This window comes from Carcharhinus amblyrhynchos, chromosome 30, assembly GCF_965287045.1.
Source record: "Carcharhinus amblyrhynchos chromosome 30, sCarAmb.v2.hapA, whole genome shotgun sequence".
NCBI lineage: Eukaryota > Metazoa > Chordata > Chondrichthyes > Carcharhiniformes > Carcharhinidae > Carcharhinus > Carcharhinus amblyrhynchos.
The window spans coordinates 16,967,462-16,983,580 of NC_137353.1; the positions used below are offsets into that span (position 1 = coordinate 16,967,462).

At 43.6% G+C, this 16,119-nt stretch overlaps 1 protein-coding gene across 1 annotated transcript; it reads left to right on the forward strand.

Moving 5' to 3' along the window:
* The first annotated feature begins 5,532 nt into the window (after nucleotides 1-5,532).
* LOC145360221 (uncharacterized) lies at nucleotides 5,533-10,068 on the forward strand. Its single transcript, XM_080215269.1, has 5 exons — nucleotides 5,533-5,728; nucleotides 7,578-7,646; nucleotides 8,333-8,405; nucleotides 8,678-8,778; nucleotides 9,219-10,068. The coding sequence occupies exons 1-5, from the start codon at nucleotides 5,684-5,686 to the stop codon at nucleotides 9,285-9,287; spliced, it is 357 nt and encodes a 118-aa protein (XP_080071395.1). The 5' UTR covers nucleotides 5,533-5,683; the 3' UTR covers nucleotides 9,288-10,068.
* Nucleotides 10,069-16,119: the final 6,051 nt, after the last annotated feature.

Consider the following 16,119-nt stretch of genomic DNA (forward strand, 5'->3'; position numbering starts at 1 on the left):
TAAGACAAAACAGGGAAACAAGTGCCATATCCATGATGGACTGTTTATTATCTAGCAAAGACAGCTAGGATTTTACAGATTTAAAACAGCATAATAATAATGAGCATGAGAGAGGTAAAACAATGGAAGGTCACCCCAATATTAATTCACACACAACTAAGTCTGCAATCAACCACAAAGTCCACATATTCTGAAAATGGAACTGTGCCATGTAGTTTTTGTACACTATATCAGAATAAACATTTTCCCAGATTCAGTTTACTGCAGTCTCCATATAAAACAACAGTCCATTAAAATACATATTTGTTTCCACCTTGCTGCAGTGACTTTTTGGATTTTACTAGTTTGGATTTGGATTTGGATTTAACTAGTCTCCACCTGTAAACTGATCACTTTACCACATGCTGCATTTAGCTCCTTACTAATCGGGGTTCAACAATAACAGCATTCATATTTTTGAAATTGTTGGCTATTTTTCAAATATTGCACTAATTTTTTCACCCTTTCTCTTCTGAATGTACTAACTTCTACTGAGTTACAATCCTACTGTTGTCAATAGCCTCTGGTTGACAGACTATTTAACCATAGAGGGCATCATAGTTAAACTCAAATCAGTCCTCAAATACAGATATACACAATTCAACAAGGGTTACTGGATGACATTCAAGATAGGATGACTTTCCAACTCCCTAGCCAGGATGCTGAAGTTAACTGTAGAGTTCTGACTTTTTACAAGTCACCAGGTTAATAATAAAACCTGTAACCTGCTGTGTGATTTGCTGGCTTTGGCAAAGCTCATGTATCTGTTTAATGCTTATAATGATAAGAGATGTTAGTGTTAGGAGGTGAAACATTTCTCATTTCAGGCAGCTAATATTGGCATCAAGTGCATCCAACTGACAGTACAGAAGACTATTCAGCCCATCACATCTGTGCCAGGTCCCTGAAAGGGTTATTTATTTAGTGCTAGATCCCATTCCTTATCCCATATCCTCTCAATTTTATCTTTTACCCAGTCCCATCCTATCCCCGTAATCCCACACATTTACCACAGCTAATCTACCTAACCTACACATCTTGGACGTTAAGGGACAATTTAGCATAGCCAATCCACCTAACCTGCACGTCTTTTTACAATGAAAGGAAACTGGAGCACCCAGAGGAACCCCATGTAATCTCCACACAGGCTCACTCAAGGCTGGAATCAAACCAGAGTCCCTGTGAGGCAACCACTCTGCCACCAAGCTTCCCTCTGTGCCACGGTGTTGGCTTTTAAATAGTGGACAGTTTTGTGCTGCCCAAGGCTTACCAGGAATTGGACTGGTACCATGCAGATTTTTTTCACACAGGGACCGTTTTCCTGTTTTAAAAGCAAGTCAGTGAGTGACACTATTTCCCTTGTGGTGCATAAAGATGAAACACCAAACTTGGTCTGTGTGTAGCAGAATTGGTTATTATTCATGAATTGCATTAGGTCAAAGCACTGCTTCAAAAATGGAGAGATATAGGCTGGGAATATACAGCAAATGATAACTGGGGCAGTTCTAGTGGGACAAAAAGAAATAAGCAATGATGGGGATTTACCATATTCAGGGTTGTGTACTACACACTGTAGAAAAATAGCTCTTTCTGACCATTGCTGTTAAGTTATATGGACTATTTATTTAATAAATGTTAAAATAAATGTGCTCAAGATACGGTTTGTGTAACAAAACAGTGAATGCTGGAAAAACTCGGCACGTTTGGCAGCATCTCTAAGGAGAGAAAGTAGAGTTAATTGAGTCATTTTGGCTCAGTAGTTCCTCTTTTGTGATGGAAGATAAAGTTTGATGTGTTTAATTTATATGTTCTACATAGGGTCCAATAGGATTTTTCAGCACAATAATTCATCAGTCTATATTTTTTCCTCTCCAAAGGAACTCCCAACAATCCTGTATTTTGTCCAAGTTATCATTCTTCATATGCCAACTTAAAAAGTGAGTCAACAAGCTATTTGAAGGTGGATGGCAAGTTGAAATCATTGCCAAACCTGACCATGTCATTGGTCAATGTGCTTCACCCTGACCAAGAGGAATTTAGCAGGTTTGAATTCTCGGGAAAGGATGAATTAAGAGTAGGGGAGAATGGATTTTAATGAACTGATTTGAATCAAATTATATGGGATTGTTATACGGCATCAAATTAAGTGACATGAGTCCAGGTGAAAAACATGCGTATTGAGAAGCATTTTAAACTAGAAACTTCACAATGACTATATTTTAAAATATTTACCAAACTCACCCAGGCCTGGCGAGACATGCCATCAACAGGTCCAGGCAGCGGGCGATCGACGGGGCCGTCCATCCCAACTGCCTGCCCCTCTACCGCGGCTACGTTTGCGGCCAGGTGTCCCTGGAGAGGGGGCATGCGGCATCCACAGATGCAGTTGACGCCTTCTGTGCCCGTTGGGCACCGTAGGGGCTGGTGTGTGTTATAGACCCTTACAACCACATTTTGATTTAATGTTTTAAGTTTACTTTGGACTTGGGTTTCTGTTTGGGCCGTTCCCCCCCTTTTGGGGGGCTGCCCCTCTTAATTTGTCCCTAAGTTAATTTGAGTTTGTTTTACTCGTTTGGCCATTAAAAGAACCACCAAACTCACCCAGGCCTGGCGAGACATGCCAGGCAGTGGGCGATCTATGGGGCCATCCATCCCGACTGCCTGCCCCTCTACCGTGGCTATGTTCGCGGCCAGGTGTCCCTGGAGAGGGAGCATGCAGTGTCCACGGGCGCAGTTGACACCTTCCGTCCCTGCTGGGCACCGCAGGGGCTGGTGTGTGTTATAGACCATTACAACCACATTTTGATTTAATGTTTTAAGTTTCCTTTGGACTTTGGTTTCTGTTTGGGCCGTCCCCCCTTCCTATTTGGGTGGCTGCCCCTCTTAATTTGTCCCTAAGTTAATTTGAATTTGTTTTACTTGTTGGGTGCATGAAAAAAACTTCCAAACTCACCCAGGGCAGCGGGCGGTCGACAGGGCCGTCCATCCTGACTGTCTACCCCTCTACCGTGGCCACATTCGCGGCCAGGTGTTCCTGGAGAGGGAGCATGCAGTGTCCACGGGCACAGTCGATGCCTTCTGTGCCTGCTGGGCACTGCAGGGGCTGGTGTGTGTTATAGACCCTTACAATCACATTTTGATTTAATGTTTTAAGTTTCCTTTGGACTTTGGTTTCTGTTTGGGCCATTCCCCCTCCCTTTTTAGGGGGCTGCCCCTCTTAATTCGTCCCTAAGTTAATTTGAGTTCGTTAACTCGTCGGGCTGTCAAAAAAAACTACCAAACTCACTCAGCGATATTGTTGTCTGGCTTGTGAGGAAAGTAAGTTAACAAGTACTTTGCTGTAAATACATTTTAATTAATGTTAAAGCACAAGCCATGTGTTCGAGTTTATCATTTTTACATTTACTACTAAAATGGCAAGTACCGAGTACTACAATGTGCTCAAGACAGTATTGCAACAGTTTCGATTTGCGTGACTGTTGGAAACTATCTTCATAATCAAACAAAAGGAACTTCTCCACACGAGTAAATAGGGGGCAGGCTGCCAAAGGCGGGAAAAAGAGTGATCCAAATCGCTGTGTTCAGACTATGGCCATTGCCAGGTGAAGCCTGTTCATGCAACAGGTAACGAGGACTTTCTGTCCGTTAATTAGTGATTGAAAGATCATAAACTTCGAAATGTATCCTGCACCACAGAAAATGTGAACAAAAAGGGAATAAACTTAATGCGAGCAGATCATTTGAAAAGAATTCGAAGATGAAAAGTGAAACGAATTGTAAGACTGAAACACCAAACTATCCAGCGTAGTGTCGTGTAAGAAGTTACTTGTCTCCGATCACCCAAACCATGACCGTGTTCTTGCTGAACTCCACGTGGGTTAGAAACGGTTTTTTAAAAAAAATCAAATTTAACTTTTAAAGAATGAAGCGAGAGTGTCGCCATGGATCTTTTAAAACGGCCACTTGACTGCGATTCAAGTTTAAGATTTGGTAAGAAAAACTGCCCGTTCTAACTGCCACCCTCAATTGTGTTACAGTTTCTTGCATTAAAGTGAATTCGTCTCCAGCGGTGAGTGAGAAAGGTGAGAATTGCACCTGACTAAATGTGGCGTAAACACAATATGCCGTCGAAATTCACTCCAAGCAGGAAACAAGTAATCAGGCTACAACAATTTTACACATTAAATTTTAAACTAGTTGTAAAATCCGAGAATACACTGCAGCAATTATGATCCGTCTGTAAATATCGTTGCAAATCACCACTAATAGTGACTGTTAAATAGCCTGGCATTTATAACTTCGATACAAGTTCCGGTATCATGGTGTTTTTAATACCTCGCCATTTAGAATCAAAATATATTGTCAATGTTAATAACTCACTTGTTGAAATTTCTTTTATATTCTTGACAAAAGTCAATTCTAAACGATTGTTTTTTATCTTGCAAACGCCAGATTATAATGTACATAATATTTACATATGGTTAGGTCAGGTCACTAGTATTTTGGCTACTCGTTTGCAAACATGCAACAACAATTGACTCAGTTTGCCATAACGGTATAAGTACATCACGAAATGGATCTTATTAGTGGGTCGAAGAGGGGAAAAAAAAATTCCAATGCCAATCAAACTGCTTAAAAAAAGCTCCGACACGACAGTTTTCTGGACAGTGGCAATTAGAGAAGATGACCTTTAAAAAGGCACCAATCAGATTAATTATCAAACTGGGATAATGCGAACGAAAAGAAGGCGAGACTTTATATTACTGCCAATGATGGTGAAGATGGTCAATAAGTGACAGGTGAGGCTCCAGTAGGAGGTAGCCTCATGTCAGGATGCAGCAGGCGGAGCTGCTACATTAGCAACCAATCAGCACACAGGGTGAAGCACATTGACCAATGACAGCCAATTACAGGCGGAGCTGCCACATCATCCAATCAGTACATAGGGTGCAGCACACTGGTCAATGACAGCTGCCCTCTAATGGTGATTGACACCTAAGGAGGCGGTATCAAATGACAAAGGGCGGGGCGGATCCCGATAGTCCAATCAGATTTACTTGGTCCGGATGATTGACAGCCAGGGGGTGCGGTCAATGACAGAGGCGCGGCGGATCTAGATGGCCCAATAGGAATTACCTGCTCCGGATGATTGACACGGGGGGGGGGGGTGAGCACAATACAGGGGCGGGGCGAAACCCGATGGTCCAATAGAAATTACCTGGTCCCGATGATTGACAACGCAGTAAGGCGGAGCCAACTACAAAAGAACAGGAAAATAATTATTAGCATACAACCAATCGGCGCGACGAGGGCGTGGACGGCATTATAAGAACGGGCTCCAATCACGGCATAGCCGATTTGCATAAAGCCAATCAGGCGGAAGCGGAGGCTGTATCTGTTTGTTGATGGGCAGATGCTCTAACCAATTGAAGGAGGGGAGGGTGAGGTCGGATGGCTGGCAGCGGAGGTATTAAGAGTGTGAGCGCGGCACACGGCGCCTCATTTCTCCTCACAGCGTGTGAGAGTTAAAGGGAGATACGGCGGAAATTATTTGTCGCCACCAGGGATAAATCAGCCTTTGCCTATTTTCAGGTCCATTTTTTAAATATATAATTTATTTATACATACTCTAAGCTTATTAAGAATGGCTGATACCGTAGTGGACACCACCAAAGAGGTCACATCCAAGGTGAGCGGTTTGATTTAGCAAAAAAAATGTAATTTGACAATAAATTTCCCGTTGGTTTTTGGTAATGTTTTATCTTCCTCGTGTTCCCTTTGTTATCTCAAATTTCTCTTTGTGTGAAGCGCATGTACAAGTAATGGTATTTAAATGTGGATTAACATGCTTCCCAGAGTGGGCGGATTTGGGGATGGGGGTATTTTGGGGGTAGAGGTTGCGGAGTTTGTGTTTCTTTCTGCCTCCCCCATTCCACCACCTCTTCCCCAGCCGCCCCCCCCTCCCCCCGGCCTGTTTTTTTTTGTTGAAGTTGGAAAGTTATTGTGGCGGAATGTGAGGCTAGGGGAGTGGAGCAGTCCCGGACCGTTCTGATTGATCCTCAACCTGGGGATTTAAAAAAAATCCCTTTTTACCCGGACTCCGGATCTGATTGATGTCTGGGTCTGGGGGTCTACGCTGGGAGCGAGGCCGGGGCGCTCCGTGTGCCGAAGTGGCTCTTTGAAGTTGCTGTGGGATTAAATGGACTGCCAGCTTCCCGCGCTCTCACTCGCCTCAGCACTGCTCGGCTCGCCCGCCGCGGACCCGCGTATTCCCACTCTCCTCATCCCCATCTTTACCCCGTTCCTCCCAACACTTCCTCTGGACCCCGGCTCCCTATCCTCTGGACCCCGCTTCTCATCACCACCACCCTCCCCTCCCCGACCAACATTCTCGGACTCCGCCGGTTCCGCACTTCCATCTCCGCATCCCGTCCCGGCTCATCCCCCTCCAGACCCCCAGCTACTTTCCCCGCGGGGTGGGGGGGTCCTGTCTCCTTCAGCCGGCAGTTCGTCGTCATTTCTCCCGCGCGTCTGGACCCCCGGCTCCAGCCCCAGCTCCTAACCCTTCTCCGGGAGCCGGCTGTTTGTGCGTGTATGTGTGGTGGGGGGCAGACACTCACCCGGCGCCGCGCCTCGGCTCCGTTTAAAAGTCAAACAACCGCCGCGGCCGCGCGCTCCCGCTTCCCGCCGGATTTTTCAGCTCGAGGCGAAAACGGCGGGAGAGGCGCGCGTGCGCGGAGCGCGCGGCCCGAGGGGGGCGGGGCTTCTGTTCCGCGGGGGCAGCGCCAGTGCGCAGGCGCGCTTCCATCTGGGACGGAGGGGTGGGGGGGAGGACGGGCTGAAAGGGGAAGGAGCAGTGGGAACCGTGCAGCTGCAGCATTGCAACCTCCCCATCTCTGCAGCCGTGCAGCTGCAGTATTGCAACCCTGTTGCTGTTGCGGCCAGTCAGTTGGGAGGGGAGAACAGAGCTGGGTTGTGGGGAGGTAGCTGGTGTATCTAGAGTCACCGGTTTAATCCATTGGGGGAATTGGATAATGTGTTTGCCCGGGAGAGGAGGGGAAGCGGCATGCAAAATTGATGCAAAGTTTAAACAGACATTAAGTCTAGTTAGCGTCAGTAGTTGGTGACTTTTTATTGCAATTTATCACCAAGTTGGTGTTGCTTATCATTTTAATCCCATCTTTGCTGGGGGGGGGGGGGGTGGTTAATAACCATCTGGGAGTTTGGCTGTTCCGGTATATTGTGTTGCTGAGTTTGAGCCGCCGCTTGGCTGCGGTCTCCGTGTCTTGGGGGGAGATCCGGACCCCCGCTTGGCCGCAGTGTCCGTGTCTGGGGGGGGGGGGGATCGGAAGCTCGGGCTCCGCTTTGCTACGTGCGCTGCTGCCAGTCGTCAGTGTATTGTTTCAGCCCTGAGTGAGGGAGGGGGGAATAAATGCGTCTATATTTGTATAAAATTCCTAATGCTTTGATCACTGAAATGGCTCGCGATTTGCACAGCTTGTTTTTTTGAGCTGGTTGTTTTTATCTTGTGCTTGTAGGAGCTGAAAGAAAAGGTTGTAGAAACTGAGAAGAAAGAAAACGGCAGCGGAGATGCACCAAATGGAACAGTAAGTAGTGAACATTGTGAAGACTGGAGGAGGAGGGCAACAGGATTTCAAATAGCTCCGCTGATTGCCGAGCGGGATCGAAACTCCTTTCAAATATGTATGTTTCTTTTTTTAAAAAGAAAAGATCTAGCCGGGTTTAACAAATTAGTTTGAATTTCAAGAACCAAAACTCTTCCCCCACCCCACCAAGGCATTTTGAGTGGCTCGTCAGGTAATGTTTATCACCTCGGGTGTCAAAGAATTCAACACCCAGCAAACATTTTTGTCAGTTTGGCTTTATGGTTTTTCTGTGTCGACTTTGTTCGCTAATTGCTGTCTGCTCTGAAAGTATAGCCACACTAATCTTTAGCAGGGTGATGTATGGATAGATTTCTAGTCCATACATGTGTCCTAATTGGCCTTTCATTCTTCCGATGCATTCTAGGCAAACACCTAAAATAAGTAAACTGTAAATGAGTAACTTTATAATCCCATTAAGTAAACATAAACTGGGAAATGTGATAAGGCCTAAATGCAATGGTGGTATGTCTGTGTAAATAGCATAATAGTGAGGGGGGTCAGTGACAGTTGACATTAATATTTTGAATTGTGGGAAATATATACAGTTGCACAACCTGTAATTGAGCATGCACCTGAAAGTTAAGGTTTACTGTGTTTTTCCCTCCCTAATGATGAGTTTGTTTCAGGAGGAGGAGAATGGGGCTGAACACACAGATGAAAATGCAGAAGAAGTAGAAGAGGAGGAGGAGGAAGAAGATGGTAAGTAGGATGAATGTCCAGACAATTGCTAATGTTGCAGTAAGACTTAAGTATTTGTCCATGTAGAGTCCTCAGCCTTATTGCAAAGGGAACTGCTTCTAAATAAGACTTTGATCAATTCATCGGCTCTCAAATAAGAGGAATTCTTCAACATACTGGAAATATTTTGGATGGCAATGGAGTTATTTTGCTTTTAATCCTATGCTGATGAACTGGAAGGTCACATTGAGTTTTGTCTGAAGATTTTGGTAAATAGAAACTTTTATCTTCAGCTGAGGGTGATGGTGAAGAGGAAGATGGTGAAGAGGAAGAGGGTGCTGAGGAGGAAGATGATGCAGGTGGACATGCAGTGAAGCGTCCAGCTGAGGAGCAGGTATGTGCCAATAAGTCTCATTTACATGTGGCAATGTATTTCTTCAGTGGTGCATAATCATAGGAGAGTCAGCCTGTGATTCCCCAAGGCAGTGCTATCAAGGGATGTGCCAAATATTTTTAAGTGGACTTAAAGCTTTGTCCATGGACATTCCAGTCTTAATCATATAAAGTGAGATATAGGATTGGGTTCAAAATAGCCCCCTTTATTGCATTTTAAAAGCAGTTTAAATTAAAAAGAAAATGAAGTTACAAGTTCCACAGAAGTTTAGACTTGATTTTAGAAACTGAAATGCTGCCGTGCCTCTGGCGGAGCCTTTCTTTGTTACCTTTTGGTGGCAAGAAAACTCCCTCCTGCAGCCCCAGAGCAGTAAACTAGCCCTCAAATGATTTTCCAAACTTTCATTTTCTGCCTTCTGATTTTGGTTTTTTATCTTTCAGGATGATGTTGAAAAGAAGAGGCAAAAGTCAGAAAATGGAGAATCGACAGATCCCAAGGCAGAAGCTTAAGCATTCCTTTTGAATTTTTATATCTTGATGGTGTGGTCAGGTTCACATTGTAGAGAATGTGCTTTTCTTTAAATGTACATTTGCAGAGTGTGGGTTTTATATTGTACTGTACAACTGGTTCCTGTAACACCTGTCCAAGGCATTGCTCTGGGGAATATTTGTTTTTTATGAAGTTATTTATTATATGGTCTTTGTACAACCACATTTGTAATGGGTTTGAATGCTGTAATAAATGTTTTGTGGTCTGTTTTGAAATGGGTTTAGAACTTGGATTTGTACATTTTAGAAGCACATGCTTTACAGTTGACTGACCATGTTCTTATTTCAAGAAAAGAAAATAAATAACTGCCCTTTTTTCTTTTTGTAAATTGTGTTTAGGGTAGAGCTTCTTATGCAATGAAGACCAAAGATATAGGTCTTGTTAACGGGGTGGGTGGGGGGAGATAAACCTGGTCTTCTATTCTGTACAAAAATACAAAAATGTAACAAAAAAATTTAACATTCTTCAAGCACCACAATTTGTCACCGTTTGATATTGTTTGTGGTGCAGAAAACAACTTCCAGCAAAAATTGACAGGTTCAATTTGTAAATTTCTTTTTGAACTCATTGTAACCTATGCTAAAAAACCCTGTATGTGGTTTAAAAAAAAGTAATTTGATTAAGTAGTATCATTTTTTCCATATTGAACAAGGTTAAATTTGTATACCTCATTAGTTCATGCTTGACCACTACTTTGTATATTCTGGTTAAGTACTATAAATAAATCTTTGGGTTTTTTAAGTGTCTGAGTAATTTGTATGTATGACAAGGAATTTCATTTACTATACAAGTTATTGCCTGTGTACTTTGCTGCTTTCCCTATGATCTCAATGTGCAGTGCTTACTTCATTCGGTCTTCAATCTGCAGACTAGAGACTACAGCAAGCTTGCCTTGTCTCTAATTTTAGTGGTGTTTACAGGCTCTGCCTTCGCATAGGAGTCATAAGGACAAGCCAAATAACCCAATTGGGTTTTTAAGGGGGTTGATATGCCTTGGAGAAGGGAAAAATATATTGAGGGTTAGTGACTAGGTTTAGAAAGGCACAAGGGTGCAAAAAATCCAGAATTGAGGGTTGTGAGGATGGGGTGATGCGTGAGTTCAGATTTTGGTGTGAGATCACTAGCTCTGGACAAGGTCTGAGGATTTCAATAATTTGACAATGCAGACTGAAGTAAAGAACCGGTGAGTTCAGGAAATATTGAACCACATTCTGGGGAATAATGTTGCATGTTAATTTTGAAAGGGAAATGGATAAATAAAAGTTGTTGATCCTGAGGGCCAAATTTACCAGCCCTAAAGTAAATAGGACCAATTCCAATATTCAGAAAATGGGTGAATCCATTGTATCAATTTGCTAAACCTGGATGTGTAATTATTTCTCCATTTAACAGTATATTATTCCATTCTTAAGCAAACATCCTTTTCTGCTCAAGAATTGATTAATTTGACAGCTATACTGATAAATGGAGAAATAATTACACATCCAGGTTTAGCAAATTGACACAATAGATTCACCCATTTTTCTGAATATTGGAATTGGTGCTACTTAAGGGAAAATTATTAGCCCTGTGTTGGTGACTAAACTGGACACTCAAGGTCCTGGCTCCTTCTGTCACTTATTCAACCATTATTTTCTTTGTAGGTCTCTGGTGTTAGCCCATTGTGGCAGTGGATGGATCTGGGCAAAATGCTGTAGGGAGAGTTGGTCTTGTATGTAGGATTCAATTTATTCCTGAGTTCTGCATTACCTGGTTTGCTGGTTCCCATTTTTTCCCAAATGAAGTGCTTTATATTTGGATTAAACTACAACTCCCATTTTGCCAATCTACAGTTTTATTTAGCTCCTTTTGTATTTACAGTTTTTGATTTCTCCAATTTTTGCTTCCTGCCCTACCCCACTTTTCATTTGTGCTCTGAGCTGGGATCCAGGTCATTATGATACATGCCCTTCTATATGGGCCATAAATGTGGACAGTTTACAGCAGGTACCTCAACCCTGGGCTAGTGCCACCTTGCAAGTTCATGCAAATTCATTGGCAGGGTAGGTGCAGCAATGTCAATGTTTTCACTTAGAAACAGCGATCACACTTAATCAGCTAAGTTGGGTAGGCCATTGTGTTTGCATGCCTGATGTGAAACATGGCAAATGAGCCCTAAGTGGCAGGGATGCACAAACCCTCTTTGAAAAAGTACAATATCATCACTGATATCTGGTTGGTACAAGACTGAAGTAGAGGGCAAGCATCCAGGAAGGAGCTGAACATGTTGAGTTTCAGCACCAAGTACAAACTAAAGTCAAGTGCTGACAGTGAATGGAACATGTAGCAACTCAGGCAGCCCACCCAACTGCTGTTACTGTCTGCCCCACTTGTGACAAAGTACATTCATTGGGCAGCTGAGAAGTCAATTTTAGTGTGGAAGCGAGTCAGCCTCACATCTGAGGTAACTGCCTCATTTGAGGAAATTTGGGCTTTGCTGGCTGGACCTGCATTCATTGCCCCATTCTAATTGCCCTCAAAAAAGTGATGGTGAGCTGCCTTCTTGAACTGCTGGCGTCCATGTGTTTTAGATACACCCACAGAGTTCTTTGGGAGGGAATTCTAGCATTTTGACCCAATGATAGTGAAGGAACTGCAATATATTTACAAGTTGAGAACGTGTGGCTTGGAGGGGAACTAGGTGGTGGTGCTCCTCCCATGTGTCTGCTACCCTTGTCCTTCTAAATGGAAGCTGTTGTGGGTTTGGAAGGTGCTGTCTAAGGAATCTTGGTGAGTTTCTGCAATGCATCTTATTGATAGTATTAGTTGGTGGTGAAGTGAGTGAATGTTTGTAAGCGTGCCAATCAAGCAGTGGCTGCTTTGGATGGTGACAATCCTGAGTTCTTTTGGAGCTTAACTCAACCAGGCAAGTAGAGAATATTCTATCACACTCCACGTTGGATGGGCTTTGGTGAGTCAGGAGGTGAGTTAATTGCCACAGGATTCCTAACTTCTGACCTACTCATGTAGCCCCAGTATATTGGCTAGTCCAGTGTTAAGTTTCTGGTCAATGGTAACCGCCAGGATGTTGATAGTGGAGGATACAGTGATGGTAATGCCATTGAATATCAAGTAGTGATGGTGGTTAGATTCCATCTTGTTGAAGATGATCATTGCCTGACACTTGTGTGGTGCGAATGTTACTTGGCATTTATCAATCCAAGTCTGGATATTGTCCAAGTTTTCCTGCATTTGGACATGGACTACAGTATCTGAGGAACAAAGAACAAAGAAAATTACAGCACAGGAACAAGCCCCTTGGACATCCAAGCCTGCACCAACCATGCTGCCTGACTTAACTAAAACCCTCTACGCTTCTAGGGACCATATACCTCTATTCCCATCTCATTCATGTACTTGTCAAGACGCCCCTTACAAGCCACGACTTTATCCGCTTCCACTACCTCCCCTGGCAACAAGTTCCAACCACCTACCACTTGTAAAAAAATCTGCTTCATACATCTCTATTAAAACTTGCCCCTCGCACCTTAAACCTATGCCCCTAATAATTGACTCTTCCACCATGGGAAAAAGCTTCTGACTACCCATTCTGTCCATGCTGCTCATAATCTTGTAGACTTCTATCAGTTCTCCCTTCAACCTCCATCGCTCCAGTGAAAACAAACCAAGTTTCTCTAACCTCCCCTTATAGCTAATGCCCTCCATACCAGGCAACATCCTGGTAAATCTTTTCTCTACCCTTTCCAAAGTCTCCACATCCTTCAGGTAGTGTGGTGATCACTATATTCCAAATGCCGCGTCACTAATGTTCTATAAAGCATCAACATGACTTGCCAATTTTTAAACTCAATACCCTGGCTGATGAAGGCAAGCATGCCGTATGTCTTCTTGACTACCTTCTCCACCTGCAGTGCCACTTTCAGTAACCTGTGTACCTGTACACCCAGATCCTATCAATACTCTTAAGGGTTCTGCCATTTACTGTATCTTTCTTATCTGTATTAGACCTTCCAAAATGTCACATTTGTCTGGATTAAACTCCTCTCTCCGCCTAAATCTCCAACTGATCTATATCCTGCTGTATCCTTTGATGGTCTTCATCGCTATCTGCAAATCCACCAACCTCTGTGTGTCGTCCGCAAACTTGCTAATCCAGTTACATTTTCTCCAAATCATTTATATACATTACAAACAGCAAAAGTCCCAGCACTGATCCCTGAGGAACACCACTTGTCACAGCCCTCCATTCAGAAACACACCCTTCCACTGCCATCCTCTGTCTTCTTTGACCGAGCCAGTTTTGTATCTACCTTGCCAACTTACCTCTGATCCCGTGCAACTTCACCTTCTGCACCAGTCTGCCATGAGGGACCTTGTCAAAGGCCTTACTGAAGTCCATGTAGACAACATCTACTGCCCTACCCTCATCAATCATGTTCATCACTTCCTGAAAAAACTCGATCAAGTTCGTGAGACATGACCTCCCCTTCACAAAACCATGCTGCCTTCTACTAATAACGTCCACTTATTTCCAAGTGGGAATAAATCCTGTCTCGAAGAATTCTCTCCAATAATTTCCTTACCACTAATGTAAGGCTCATCGGCCTGTGGATTGTTTAAGAAGGGTAGCAAGAATAAAGGAACAACATTGGCTGTTCTCCAATCCTCGGGACCTCACCTGTAGCCAGTGAGGATACAAAGATTTCTCTCAAGGCCCCAGCAATTTTCTCTCTTGCCTGTCTCAGTATTCTGTGGTATATCCCATCAGGCCCTGGAGACTTGTCTCCCTTGATGTTTCTCAATCCCAATACCTCCTTTTTGATTTCAACATGACTCAAACTATCTACATATCCTTTCCCAGACTCATCATCCACTAAGTCCTTCTCTTTGGTGAATACTGATGCAAAGTACTCATTTAATACCTCATCCATTTCCTCTGGCTCCACACATAGATTCTCTCCCTTGTCCTTGAGTGGGCCAACACTCTTTCTGGCTACCCTCTTGCTCTTTATATATGTGTAAAAAGCCTTGGGATTTTCCTTAATCCTGCTGGCCAATGCTTTTTCATGACCCCTTTTAGCTCATCTTATGCCTTGCTTAAGTTTCTTCCTATTTTCCTTGTATTCCACACTTGCTTCTTGTGTTCCCAGCCTCCTAGCTTTGACAAATGCTCCCTTTTTCTCTTTGACTAGACTCACAATATCTCTCGTTATCGAAGGTTTCCAAAACTTGCTATACTTATCCTACATCTTTACAAGAATGTGCCGGTCCTGAATCCCTATCAACTTATACTTGAAAGCCTCCCGCATACCAGATGTTGATTTGCCCTCAAACATCTGCCCCCAATCTACATTCCTGCCTAATATTGTTGTAATTAGCCTCCCCCCCATTTAACACCTTAACTTGAGCACTACACTTATCTTTATCCATCAGTACCTTAAAGCTTACTGAATTGTGGTCACTGTTCCCAAACTGCTCCCCTACTGAAACATCGACCACCTGGCTGGGCTCATTCCCCAATACCTAGTCCGGTATGGCCCCTTCCCTTGTTGGATTATCTACATATTGTTCCTTACAAACTCTGCCCCATCCACGCCCCTAGCACTAAGTGAGTCCCAGTCAATATAGGGGAAATAAAAATCTCGCACCACAAAAGCCTTGTTACTTTTACATCTTGCCAAAATCTGCCTATACATCTATTCCTCAATCTCCTGCTGGCAGTTGGGTATCCCATAGTAAACCCCCAACAATGTGACAACATCTTTCCTATTCCTGAGCTCTACCCATATTGCCTCGCTGTATGAGCCCTCCGAGGTGTCCTCCCGGAGTACAGCTGTGATATTCTCCTTAACCAGTGCAACCGTTTTACGTCCCCCTCTATCACACCTGAAACATCTGTATCCTGGAATGTTAAGCTGCCAATCCTATCCTTCCCTTAACCAAATTTCTGTAATGGCAACTACATCATAGTTTCTAGTACTAATCCAAGCTCTAAGTTCATCAGCTTTACCTGTAACACTTCTCGCATTGAAACAAATGCACTTCAGTCCATCAGACCCTCTTTGATTTGCAATCCCAGATTGCCTGAGGAGTCACAAATGGTGCTGAAAATTATGCAATCATCAGCGAGCATCCCCACTTCTGACCTTATGATGGAGGGAAGGTCATTGATGAGGTAGCTAAAGATGTTTGGGTCTAGGACACTACCCTGAGAAATTCCTGCAGAGGTGGCCTGGAACTGAGATAACTGACCACAACCATCCTCCTCTGTGCTAGGCATGACTCCAATCAGTAGAGTTTTCCCCCTGATTGTCATTGAGTCTAGTCAATGCCTAGCACTCCTTGATGTCACACTTGGTCAAATACAGTCTTGACATCAAGGGCAGTCATTGTCACCTTGGAGTGCTTACTCCAGAACCGCCGTGCCCCCACCACCCCACTGACATCTCCCCCCAACGGGTATCCATTAGCTTCCTTTGTTTTAATTAACACTCAGCCTTTTGCATTGAATTCACATTGCTTTCAGTTTCAGGAACTGCCTCAATGATGAATTTAATTGATAAAGGCAGGGTCAGTCTATTCAGTGCCCATGTATGCTTTCCACTGCCTGACCAGCTTGAAACCTGAATTGGAGTACAAAATGTGGATGTACAAAAACATGCTTGTACGAATCAGGTGAACAGAACACAGGTGTGAAGAACACAGGCATATAGAACATGGGCTTATAGAGCACAAGTGTATGCAACTCAGAATTATGGAACTCAGATGTACAGAACATGAGTGTATGGACAT